At 38.2% G+C, this 14,106-nt stretch overlaps 1 protein-coding gene across 4 annotated transcripts in view; it reads left to right on the forward strand.

Moving 5' to 3' along the window:
* Positions 1-370: 370 nt before the first annotated feature.
* LOC149572212 (DEAD-box ATP-dependent RNA helicase 17-like) overlaps positions 371-14,106 on the forward strand; it is a 154,997-nt gene continuing 141,261 nt past the window's right edge. For 2 of the 4 annotated variants that reach the window (XM_089813468.1, XM_089813470.1), the window contains exon 1: positions 401-630. In XM_089813468.1, the coding sequence (XP_089669594.1) occupies positions 546-630 (85 nt within the window). In that variant the 5' untranslated portion in view covers positions 401-545. Of the gene's footprint in view, positions 631-14,106 lie in introns of all 4 variants that reach the window. The other 2 variants (XM_089813467.1, XM_089813469.1) reach the window with 2 other exon arrangements.

Genomic DNA, 14,106 nt, shown 5'->3' on the forward strand with positions numbered 1-14,106 from the left:
TAGTATTAGGGGTAGAATAAAGATTTAGGTTTATGTCATAGATAGAGTAAGGATTGGGTTTAGAGTTTGGGGTGTAGGATTGAGGTAAAAGTTAGAATTATGGTTAGGTACAACTTATGATTCTTATTAAGATTATGAATAGGATAATTATTTAGGTTTATGTAACAATTAGGGTTAGAACTGTACTTATAATTTAGATTACGATCTTATTTAAAATTAGAATTATGTCTTTATCATAATTAACCTTCAAAATTTCTTTCACATACCCATTTTTATAAATTTAATTTGTGATGCCTTAAGATTATATAAACTAATTATAATATAAGCATATAAGGTTTTATTGAAGATATTCTATTTTAATAATAATAATAAAGTCAATTTAGTGAGAAGCTCCGCGGCGACGCCGGGATGAAAGCAAAGGAAAAAGCACCATTCACGTAGTTTCAGACTGTAATATATATCCTATGCGATATAATCCATTGACAGGACTGAAGCTTAAAAAGTGTATTTAAAAAACGCACTGTTGATCATTTTGGGAGCGTCCAATGAAGATGGAAGGAGATGGAGTTTTTGCGGATTGCTCCTTTGCAGATTTGGGCCTCAACCCTATTCTTTCTGAACAATTAGAAGGTAATAAGTAGGTTTTTTTTTCGCCAGAACGTTTTATATATAGAGAACTTTGGATGAAGGTATGATATGTTGAACGCTATTATTTTAAAGAAGATATTTATTAGTAGAAAAGGTGAATACTATAGAAAATACCAGGGGCCATTATGAAATAAAATAATAACAGGGTTTTCTCCTCTTTTATTGGAGCTATTTCGAAATGCTTGAGAAGCAGGCTCATAGATTCCCTCCCGGGAAGATAGATAGATAGATAAAATTTTAACGTCCACGAGGCCAAAAATAGCCTATGGGACAGCAAGACAACTCAAGCAGACTTAAGTAGCGCTGTTCGCCTCTTGTGTAAACTAATGATGAGCCCCCCCAATTGCTCAATGTACTCTTCGTTGAACAGGTTATGTCAAGAACTGTCATATATAGTATCCGCAAACTTATCCCTGCTATCCTTGTAGGCCTCACATTCTAGAATAAAGTGCTGTTCAGTTTCCACTTTCCCAGAATTGCAAAATCTGCAAATTCTCTCTTCCCAAGCCTCCTTTGGCCTCTTCCAACGCCCGGTCTCACAACGAAGTTGGTGAGAGTTGGTTCTCAGCTGAGCAATAAGAATTTTAGTTCTCCAAGAAATGTTGGCTCCTATGTACACTTTTTCGAGTTGATCACAAGTGGGGTTGAACTCATTTATATAATATAGTTTCTTCCTCCCAATCTCGCTTCCCCAATTTCTCTTGTAGAATTTCTCCATAACAAAGATCTTTATTTCTTTATTACTTGTGGGGCACATATTGAAATGAATATTCCATTTACTCATCCACTTGATGTTTTGTTGCATCCATGTCCTCTTTCGCTTACATAGTGTGTCACTAAAGACAACTTTCGGCCATCTATCCTCTTCCATTTTTTCGATTCTTTTTAGATAGCTTAAAAGGCGAACCATAGCAAGTGCCTCAATAGGCGCAGCCCCCATTTCACTTAGCATGATGTCATATGGAACAGTGCTTTTAATTTTAAACTTGCTTGTAATCAGGCGCTTTTGGATTCCTTCGATTTGTTTCCATTGTGCTATAGTAGTGCTGCTGACCCATAATTCACACCCATAAAGAACAACTGGCAGCACAAGAAGACCAAACAAGGTTTGAATAGTTTTCCAATCCCACAACTCCGCTTCACGGCACCTATTCTGAAGAGCGTAGAAAGCCTTCCATCCACCTAATGTCCTTTTATACCTGTAGCTAGACCAGCTTAGTTTTTTGTTGAAATCGATGCCAAGGTATTTATATTCCGCAACTTCTTCGAGAACACTACCATTGTAATAAAATTCATGTTGATGCTGTTTTTTATTATTAGAGAAAATCATAACCTTGGTTTTGCTGATATTGACTTGCATCCCCACCATTCTACAAAAGCGCTCAAGAGAAGATAGATGGTCTTGCAAACCACAAGCAGATTTGGCAATTAAAATGAGGTCGTCCGCATATAAGAGTAGCTTTATAACAAATTCCCCTAGCTGAATGCCTTTACGCTCTTGCGTGTTTAACCACTCTTCCAGTTTGTCAATATATAAACCAAATAAAGTAGGGGATAAAGGGCAGCCTTGTTTGACCCCGATATCGCTCCTAAAACATTCTGAAATGCCATTTGAAGTTCTGATTTTGACTTTCACCTCTTCGTACATCCTATGAGCAGCAGCTCTGAGATGCCTAGGAATCCCCAATTCTTCCATCCTCAACCAAAGCTTGTCTCTCGGAACGGTATCAAAAGCCTTTTTGAAGTCAACAAAGCAACAAAAAACCTCTTCCTTTTTCTCCCACTCTTTTTCAATAATGTGTCTCAGAGTGACACAGTGATCCACTGTCGAGTGCTTTGGCCTAAAACCAGCTTGCCCTTTAGCACGTTTATGATTTTCTTCTGCCCATTTGCTGATCCTAGTTTCTATCATATTGCCAAAAAGTTTAGCAAAGAGGGGATTGATCATTATAGTCCTGTAGTTGGAGGGATTGTTAACATTACCACTCTTAAAAAGTGGTATTGCAAGGCTGATTGTCCAATCTTTCGGAAACCCTTCGTGGCAGATTTTGTTGAAGATTTCAGTGATGTGCGGTGCAAGAGTTTTCATACCCCACTTCAAATATTCAGCTTGAAGCGCAACAAGGTCTTTTGCTTTGCCTCCACCCATCTTCTTAATCCCTGTCTCTATCTCTTGCACAGTAAAAATATTTGTGGTATCATTGACCAAAGGTGGCTGTCCCACTCCACCCTCTTGTTCATAAAGTTTCTTAGCATAATCAAACCATTGGGTGGCAGTAATATTATTTTCAGTTTGCTTCCTCCTTGGTTGGAGTTCTTTCCAAAAACGTTTGGGGTTATTTCTGCCCAAGAAAATTAGCTCCTCTCTCTTTGTGGACATAAAATCGATTTTTTTCTTCTTTAGGATCTGTTTGTAGGTCTTAATGTCAAGGTTAGTTTTATTTGACTCCCTTAGATTTCTCCTAGCCCTCTTGCATTCCTTATCAAACCATGCATTGGCTGGAAAACAATTAGTTTCAGATTTTCTATTTTTTGCTCTCTTGCATTTTGAAAGAGCCTTGTGAATCAGATTTGATAAATCATGACTATTAACACCATGCTTATACATAGGGTGTCCCATACAAAGTTCCTCAAGAGTAGCCCTGAAAGTGTTACTATTTTCTGAAGTTAACAAAATTCTGCCCTGAGAAGGTGGGTGTTGAGGGCCTTGGATTTTTGCCTCAATCCGTCTATCCTTTGCCCAATACAAATTTACGTACAGTGGTCTATGATCTGATTTGAGATCCCAAATGTGCTCTCCAATTTCAACTTCTTCAATATTGTTATACAAATGCTGCGAACAAATTACATAGTCTACCACATTTGCCCTATTGTATGTGTTGCAAGTGAAATTGCCCGACTTAGCCCATCTAGCCAAACCATTACAGATTATTAGATCAAATGTGCCACACAAAGTGATCAATTCTTCCCCAAAATGATTGCAGCCTTTAGCATCTTCGGATATTCTATCCCATGGATGATTTCTCTCTTCTGTGAGCCAAATAGGGTTATCATTTACTTCGGAGCTGAAAATACTTGCTTGCCAATTTGCTGTCCTAGCATTGAAATCTCCAACGAGAAGGACATCCCCACGTTGTGAAAAAACAGCAACATCTTTCTTTAACGTAGCATAAGGGTCATTGTGATCTAAACCACACTTTTTATAAATTTTAGATACTTGTGGAGCAAAGTAACAAGCTGCAATCCTGAGAAGAGTGTTATTTTCCACGATTTTGAGCCATATAAATTGTTTATTAGAATCAGTCTTTTCCAGCTGAATGACACAACCTTCTTTTTCTTTTACTAAAACCATTATACCTCCATAACCTTTACCATTTCCCGCTGCCTCATTCCACACTGCCATCTTCCAGTAGCCTTCAAACAATGGGGTCTTACATCCCTCATGCTCATGTGTCTCTATGAGACAAATAATGTCTTTGCCTTCCGCAATAGGCCCTAACCCAGGTCCACGTCTCCACGGATAACCTCTGCAATTCCAACAAACTAAACTTAAGGACGCCTGGGTTAAGCTTGATTGCTATTTATTTTGATGCGAAAGACTCAAAGTTGAGTTATTATCGCTAGGTGTGATTATGGATCTTGTTGTATCGCTGCCTGTTAAGGTGTTTGTTGTTGCACCTTTGTTGCCTTCTTGCTGCCCTTCATTGTAGCGGTGGCCAAAATGAGCAATAACTGCTTTTCCCTTGAACATCCAAGCTCTTTTGCCTTCATTTCTAGCTGTTTTGATTTTTTCCATTTCCATCCTTCTTTCTACTTGCTGTCTCATAGTTAAATCCTCCTCTAAAACGAAGCGAGAACCCCACAAGAGCTGTTTTTTGTTAAGTAGATTTTGTTTGTCGCTAATGCTGAGCATGACTACCTTGATTGGCCTATTTCTCTCAGCGTGTGGTTTGCCAACCCTCCAAGCTTGGCAGATTTGTCCTTGCCACAACAGCACATCTTGTAGGAAATCCCTCGTTAGGTCAAGGGTATGTTCGCATTCCCCATAGTCTTTTATCCCCTTGATAATTATATTGGATGCCCTAAGCTGCCTTTCCTTGACCTCTTTGTCTTGCGTGTTCACACGAATCTTTGCCTCTTCTCTTGCCATATCAGGGTGTTTGCTGTTTTTGTCCCAAGTTTTGGTGACTTCTGCAAAACTCCTTCTCTTCTCTTCACCATTTGCCTTTCCTGGAATATCAAGCGAAGGAGAATTGTTCCGTTTCTAAGTCATGTGTAGAATTTATTACCACTCATTAAATTAGAGAGATCCGTTGCAATTGAGTGGGTAGAACTCGAAGCCAGACTAACACGCAATCTAGCTGCAGCAACATGGTATAGTCATGAAGCCATGGTAGAGGTAGTGCTAGCAGAGACCGAAGAAAAGAAAAGACAACTACCTAGGTAATACACCGGGCCAGTAGGAAGCCAAGTGAAAAAACCTTGGCTCAGCTTACATGTGCACAAATAAACTGAGAATGATCAGAAAAGCAGAGGCCCAAAGAGAACATAGATGGGACGTTTCAGCCGAGCTAGGTGGCTTTCTAGTTACATCGAAACTTTAGAACATCCACATGGCTTTTTCATTTGCTTTATTTCTAATATCTTTCCTTAGGTTCTTGCTGACCAATTATTAACAGTGAACATTTTTTTAAAGTATTATTAAAAGGTCTTCTGAATGTAGTAGACTTGCAGCAACTAATACATAGTTGAGAAATCCACGACTTGGATAATAGGTGTTGCATTGCACCGACTCCATTTGATTTGATGTTTTATGTTTTCATATATTTTTCATAGTGGGATTTGTCTTGGGTGGTGTTTAATTTTTTTTTTTACAGTTGTGAGGTCAGTTCATAAGGCTTAAGGTTTATTTTGGTGTCGAAATGGTTATCATTAGCACTCTTGCGAGGTGGTCATGATATATAAAGTATGATTTGCAGAGTTGTAATTTCCCATGGATCTCCTAAATCTCAAACTTAGGTCTATTGTACGCCTTTTTTCAGCGGGCTGGTATGCTTTACCGCCCAACCTACAAAACTTTCTATTGTTTAGGAGTTGGCTTCTTTTCTAACAACAACAGCATGCACTGGCCAAATGAGACCAACGTAGCCTCAAGGACCCTTACAGCTTCCCAATTTTTATGTAAATACTTTGTATTGGTTGATAAATGCTTAAATACCATGCTGAATAGTCAAATCCAATTAGCCTTTCCCATGGTTTGAAAGCTCTGACTTGTCAGCCCAAAATAGGACTCGGCCAAAAAAATTGGCTAGGACTTGACGAAGAAGAAAACCGTAGTTTTTATAAAATAATTTTTAATGCATTTAGAGAATATAAGAGCCATAATTCAAATTTACAATGAACTTCTACTAATCACTTCTATAACTGATAAATTACATATAGGGAATCATAGTTGGAAAACTCGTCAAAACCAAAAACTCGCCTAAGGCTTGAATTTATTTTTGGGGAAAAACTTGGCCAATTCTCAGCAAAAACTCAGCGAACCTAAAAATTTGCTTAAAATTAATTAGAAATGCTTTTTTTTTTTTTTGAAAAAATCAATGAGAAGATGCATCTAATGACTGAATAAATGAGAACACAAAGAAACAAGCTGAGTCTAGATATATTTAAACGTAAAGTGGATACAAAATCACATTCCCATGAAGATGCTGACGGCTAGAAGCAAAATAGTAAATAATTTCTGTAAAACTAAAAGTAAATACATCATTATAATTACGTCTTCCTCTTCCCAACTCTAGTAAAAGCTAAGGGAGAGGTAGTTCTGGAGGATCTAGTCCTAGAAGTCTGCACTGGGCATGGCTATGCTTCCTTACTCAGTATATCTAACTCAAATTGTGGCACTAGGCATGGCTATGCTTCCTTGCTCGGTATATCTGACTCAAACTGTGGCTCGTCCTCCATCTTGGATGTAGCTTTGCCTCTAGCTTTTCTTGGCACTAGCAATGACTCCTTATCCGATGCATCCTCGTCAATGACATCCAGCGTGAAACAAAATCTGACTCAAAGGTTATTTTTCCCCACTTTTATCAGTGCAATTTTCCCCCCATAGTTTTCAATGGGAGATTGGGGGGAGTGCCCCTAGGATGGGGTCAAGGGGCAACTCTCCTTGTGGTGTCACAAGGCAACCCCCCCACCCCCCTACCCCCAACATTTAAAAAAAAGACTTTTATTATTGTACAAAGGCTTTAGGAGTTATTTTTCTATTAGTCGATATATTCTAACCCTAATATTGTAACCGACATAAGTCTTGTCAAATGGCTTACGGTTAGGGCTTTTCATATGAGAATTTGGTAGCTTCTTGCATCAGTATTGAGTTGCAAGGGATTGCAGAGTGTAATCAGATTGATTTGCTAGATAATATTAGACTCTTTGTTTGCTGGATGTAGCTTGAGATTGGGTGAACCATGTTAAATTTGTGTCTTCTTGTGCTATTTTTGTGTGGTTTATTTCTCTATTAGTTAAATTTACATGTAATTGTTAGCCATCTGTCTTTATTCAAGCCCTAACATTTTTTTGCCTTTAAACGTTGATTTTAGATTGCAACCTAGTTTTAATGGAAAAACTTGCCGAGTCTTAGATGCAAGTAAAAGTGGTAAAAACTTGCCAAGTCCAAAAACTCGGGGAGTTTTTGCAACTTGCTGAGTACTATGCGTGCGTCCCATCTATGCATGGAATAATAATATCTTTACGCTCGTGAATAAAGGCTAATCGAAAGTGTAGACTATGACTCATTTTGATGCAGGAGCATCTTGGGTTACCTTGCTATCCTGCTCATCTTTGTTCATTCTGCCTATTGGAGTCGAGTGCCAGCGGTTTACATGTTGTTGCCGAGCTGTTCAGTGATAGCCCAGTTATTGTAGTTAGTGATGGCCGAGTTACTGTAGCTTTCTAGTATTGGCCGAGCTATCTAGTATTGGCCAAGCTATCTAGTGTTGGCCGAGTGTTCCTTCATGTGCCGAGTGAGCTTGATATTTGCTGATGTTCGGTTCCTTCTTTGATCGAGTTTGTCTGTGATTGGTTCTTAGTTTGAGCTGACTTATGTAATTAATTTGGATCACAAATTAATGTTTGGACCTTGTCTTGGGATGTGTGCAAACCGTTTTAAGGTTGGCCTTTCTATTATGTAATGATCTAGAATCTTCCGTAAGCTGTTTTGGCAAGTATAAATAGGGTTGTTTAGGTTTAGGTTAAAGATAACTGGGAGAGTTTAGAGTAGAGTTGCTGAATAGCAAATTGAAGCTGGATTGTCGATCTTAAAGTTGTATTTTGTATCCGGCCATAACCTAGAAGGCCTTACAGCTGGGCATGTATGTTGATAATTTGATGAATCAATAAAGTGTTGCTGTTCCTTCTCTCTTTGCTGTTGTTTTCTGTGTTGTTTGCTTTTGTTGTGTAACTCAGCAAGGTGTTTAGATAGTTAGGTGTGCCTCTGGCCCTAGCTGTTCAATCCCTCCTTGCTTCACATTTTGTGCTAACTTAAAGTTGGTTTGTACTTCAAAACATCAAATGGGGGTTTAGGGACAACACTCTCAGCAAGGTTAAGGTGCAGCGCCCCCCGTGGAGGTATGGGGAAGCAGCCCTAGTAGGGTCGAGGGGTTGCGCCTCTCGTGGTTCCCAGTGCAATGCCTTGGGGGAGCTCCCTATTGCAGGATGGGGTCAAGAGGTGGAGTCCCTCTGCCAAGACCAAATTAAGACCTTCATAACCACATTGAATTCCATGGTGTATATCATTTCGTGACTACATCCACATATGGCCTTTTTGATGACAAAGAAAACAGGCAAAACAAACTAAAAAAGTGTGTTAATTCTGTTTTGCCATTTTCAGGCAGCGCTGAGAGTCATTCACTGGGACTCACTGCAAGTCCATAAAAACTCGGTAGTCTTTGTTTTGCACTCACCAGGACTCGGCATATGAGTCATGGAAACTTGACTCAGCAAGCCATGAGACTTGCTAGCCGTGGTGAGTCTGTGTTGAGTCCCACAAGTCTTCAAACTATGGTCATACCTTTATTTGCATGAAGAGAATGCATTCGTTAAGTACATGACAATATAAGTTGTGGTACTTGTTTGAATTACTAGATGGCCACTGAAAATTTTCAGAAATTTTCCAGAAAGTTCAAAGCAATTCTGTCAGTTTTTAACTTTTTATTGGAAGTTTATAGGAATTCCCTTTTCTTGACCTCAGATTTCCAAAGAGTTTCTTAAGTTTACAGCATCAATTCTAAGAATTTTCAAAACTTTCTGCTGTTTTCATGTTGTCATATTCTGATTCCTTTCTTTTTACAGCTTCCTTACCTAGCTTATGTTTATTTTTGGTATTTTTGCTTTGAATGTTTCCTTCTTGTTAGCCGATATGCCATATTTTGTAGCAGCATTCACCTGGAAAGTTGTCTCATGTCAGTAAAAATAACTTTTGAGCAGATAAAATATCCTCTCCCCCCGCCCGAAAAACAAATTTTAATTTGCAACCAATATTTATGTTTAATAGCTACAAAAATCTAGTCATGACCTCAACAATCTAGTTGCTCTAAAACCCCTGATATTTTTACTTCTACTTTTTGCTTACTGTGAATGGATTGAAGCAGTAGCTGGTTGTTTCATCTCATTAAAAAAAAGTTATATTTTGGTAGGTTTCCGTAATATTTTCCCTGCAAACTTTGCCCTTTTTTTCTAATCCGCATTGTTAACAGCACAAGTGCAGAATCTTGAGGTAAGTCGCTTGCCATGGCTTCGGTGATTTATTTTTGGAATCTGTATCCCAGATCACATCTGTTGTGTTTCATTTCATTGGAAAACAATTCTGTTGTTATCTGTTAAATAAATGGCATTGGTTGTATGATTTATCTATGGCTGTTTTCAGATATGATATTATTGTAGTCTTTACCGTTAGATCTCTATCTGTTTCTTTATGTAGACATATTTTGAACTGTGAAACAAATTTTCCATTTATCTGGTGGTTTAGCATTGTGTTTATTTTGCATTCCTTGTTCTTGATGTCATTTTTGTGACTATTTTCCTTACACAATTATTTAGTATTCAGTGGATAACAGCTACTTCTGATGCTGTAAATGCAATGATTACCAGAGCTATTTTCCATAGAGTGAATAGTAAAGATCAGATAATGGTCATATGTTGAACTTGTAACATTCTTCTTCACAGACCTTATACATTGTATATGTATTCACAGTTTTGTGCCATTGTATTGCCTCTTGTACTTTACAGACCAAACCTCAGAAGGGATTGTTGTGACAAAATGACTAAAATTTTAAAAGATTGTGTTGAATAAGTGAAATGAAATAACTTTTACATTTATCTGTTGGTTTTAAATTTGTGTTTATTTTGCATTCATTGTTATTGATGTTATTTTTGTGACAATTTTCCTTACACAATTATTTAGTATTCAACGGATACCAACTTCTGATGCTGTAAATGCAATGATTACCAGAGCTTCTTTCCATGGAGTGAATAGTAGAGACCGAACCATGTTCATATGTTGAATTTATAACATTCTTCTTCACAAACCTTATGCATTGTACATGATTTATTCACAGTTTAGTGCCATTGTTTGGCTTATGTACTTTAAAGACCAAACCTCAAAAGGGATTGTTGTGACAAAATGACTAAAGTTTAACAACATTGTGTCGAATAAGTGACAAAAAGCTTGATTTTCTATATGGTTACATGCTCTCACATGGCTGGTTACATGGTTAGGACTCAGCAGTACAAGTAGGTGTAAAAATACTTTTAATATGATTGTATTATTTCTGACGCCACATGTCTCTGTAACTTCAAGAAGAATAGGACTGCTACATTTGGTATATAATCTTCCCACAGACAAATAGAGCTACCATCTCTGGTTCTGCATCAGTTTCGAATTATTCAAGATCTTTTTAGAAGCAATTCTAGACATGATCGTGTCTGGTAGGGTCTATCCTTAAAAGAATGAGATTTCAATAACTGCAAAGAAGAATCCCCTCTCTAAAAGTTTGGTTGAAGTCTTTTGTATGCAATAAAAATGCACAGCTTGGCATTTGTTCCTTTTCTGGTTTCCAGTTAGCCAGATTTCTTCTCCTCACACTGTTTTCCATTTCAAGGCACACAAAAGTCCCCCATAGTCTGCTTTTTATGCACCTTTAAAAAGTTTTAGCTGCTTCTCGATGCATCAAGGTGCACAACATTGTTTCTTTTTGATGTCATTTGACACAGGTAATGTATATGAGCCTTAGCTTCTTTAGTCTTATCTTGACTGACAAGAATGTCTACGAGTCTTAGCTTCTTCAGTCTAATCTTCACTGATGAGCTCTAGTGCAGAATTGTCAACTCAATATTTCTGGTTAAAGCAGTTTTTCTTTCTATTCTTCTATATTTTGGCACCTATGCAACCATTGATTGTCAGGTCTAGGACCCTTGCTTATTAATCAGTTGATAGAAAGTATGATACTTGTGCCCACACTTGTCATGAAGAACATCAGTTGCAGTAAAGAAAAGACGCTACTATTAGACCATCTTCGGTGCATCAAAATAGGCCTCAAAAATTCCTTTTGCATTTTAGAAAACACTTTGGAGGAGTAACCTTGGCACTAGGTAAATTAGCTTGTCCACCCCTACATATCTCTGGACATGATGAACTGCTTTCAAATTTGAAAGCACTTTCTTTTTATCTCATAAAATTGGAAAAGAATCACATTCTTAACAAGTGCTTCCATTCTAGTTAGGTGTGCTTTCATATTTGTTCTCTGGGCAAGCCAACTTAAAACCAACAAATCATTGCACACGGATATCTCATGAAGGAGAGACTCTCAAACACAAGTAGAGATCCTCCAACAAGTAGAGACTCTCAAACGGTCAAGCACAAGATGAGGGCTCAAGGTTACAACCACTCATCTACTGGACACCATGCTGAAAGACAAATGCTGAATCCTGAAATTTGACTAAGTTTGAAATCCTAAAGCCCTGAAATTTTCTACAATCTTTATCTTAACTCCTGGAGGCTTGGAACCTATCTCAAATGAATCATCACATATATTAAAATATATTTGAAGTATACTTACATGATATATTTTATACACCCTATAGCTGATCCGTTCTAATATGAGAAGATGTAGGACCCAAAAGGGTAATCAAAACTATAATTCACATCTTCTTGAACTGTGTGCAAACACACACTGTTTGCCATGCGAGAAAACAAACAAGATGCTTGTGCGAGACAATATTCACTCTAGCACAAGTATTCCCCATCAGACGCGTGCGAGACTTTGTCTTGCTGCACGAGGGAGTACATACTCGTGAGAGAATACATACTCGCGTGAGAGACTACTTTTCCCATGCGACAAAAGCTAAATACACAACAATCAAAGCATGAAGAAATGCGTAAAAACATGAAACCTCCACACCGGGGAGTACTGGATCCACAGAATTCGAAGTAGACCATCTCTATACACCAGTCCCCAACAATGGTATAGGTAGCTATGCCTCCCAACCACGTGGTAACCGTAGGCCCACACTCGTCGTGCTCATGGAGATAATGACCCGCAATCACATAAGACAATCACCCATGGCTAATGCACATGCCAATCAAGAACATGATAACAAGATCTGTATGATCATGAAGACAATGTGGTACATCGGATCATTGGTTAGAGCCACTAAGGATAACTATGTAGTGACTCAAGTGGAGTGTCATTACTTGCCATCGGGTAGCGCAAGTACTTTGAGCCTTCGGTCAACTCCCTCAGGAGTCCAGACTCGGAATGTGTCTTCGATCAACTACCTCGGGAGGCTAGGTGTTCCATAATCTTATTTTTCATTAAGTTTATTTTCCCATTAGTTAAATTGGTTTTCACTTATTAGAACCTCTTCATGTTACATTGTCAACCACTTCTGTGCCGGGGTACACGAGAGAAGCCACTCCACTGCCTACCCTACATACCCATGGTCATCATATGATGAGTGCCCGTGGGCAATGCAAGTTCCCAACCCAATCCCCAAATGAACAATCCCTCATCGGGCCTATGTCTGGGAGTTCGGGTCTCGTAAGATCTCGCCATATGCATGTGCATGTGCTTGTGTGTGGGCACAACCAACTTCACAAATGTAATTACATAATACCAATGCAAGGGTTGGATATGAGAAATGCACCAAATGAAATAAGTACAATAATCTTACTCAACTGGCCCATATTCGGGAGTACAGATTCTATAAGAATCGCAATGAGAAAATAAAACACCAAACATCATGAACTCACTCAACCGGTCTAAATTTGAGAGTATTGATTCTACACGAATCCCAATGATGCAAGTAAAACCATGGTCGGATTGGAAACCTAATATACGTTCCAAATCCACAATTGAAACAAATGCCAAGAAACACCCAAGAAAATTGGGTGGCACACAAAACGAGATGATGCGAATATCACTCAAAAATCAACGCTGTCAAAAATTGACAAAACTAAAACCCATTATCCAAATGGCTGCCAAACTCCCAAAAATCAAATAAAAATCGAGTTCTAAGCTCGTATGCAAAAACAACTAGCATAACAGCTCAAAACTTATAAATTCCAAAGTCAAAAACCCGAATTTGCTCACATACACCCAACCAAGCCAAATAAACATACGGAAATGAAGGGGAACACTAGTTCTCAACCTCCAACCATAAAGCAAAAAAAAAGGAAACTAAAATGGGTTAAAATTATTAAAACAAGAAGGCCTGACCTCGCAGTGAAATGGACTGAAATGAAAACAAGCGCCACAAAATAACGAAGATGCCAACATTGATGAAACCCTTGACAAAGGAGGGATTTCCCACTCCAAATCTAACGAGCCTACCCTCGCGCTGATCCCATGAGCGTAGCTCCCACAACGAGCAAATCTCTAAATTGCTCACAAAAGGTTCTGGAGGATTTGCTTGGGAATCCTAAATTTCCAACATTAGAAGTGAGAGTAAATTTACTTTTAGCCAATATAAGCACTTTTTAGAAGTGAAATATAAATTAGATTATTTAAATTAAATAATCTAATTGGCTCCCTTAACCCAAATAAATCTGGCAATTCCAATTGAATTGGAATTCAACTATGGCAATTAGCTGCTAATTTAAAATAAATTAAATCAAATATAAAATTCCCTTTAAACTATTAAATCACAATAATTAAATAACTTCCATGACTACTGCAGATTCCTGTTGCACAGACACGCTCACAGGTCTAATCACAAATGCATAGTGAATAGGGATTTACCAATTAACCGAAGGGTGTATTATTTTAATTAACAAGATACATCGCCCATACAAAGACAACATTGGCTCAGTATGAACAATCAAATCACTAACTCCACGTGCCACTACCAGGGATATAAGTCCTGGACAATAAACAACCCAATCAAGTGTAGATGCACAATAATAAG

The sequence above is a fragment of the Cupressus sempervirens genome, chromosome 2 (genome assembly GCF_028749045.1).
Source record: "Cupressus sempervirens isolate cs-2001-9-10 chromosome 2, ASM2874904v1, whole genome shotgun sequence".
Classification (NCBI taxonomy): domain Eukaryota; kingdom Viridiplantae; phylum Streptophyta; class Pinopsida; order Cupressales; family Cupressaceae; genus Cupressus; species Cupressus sempervirens.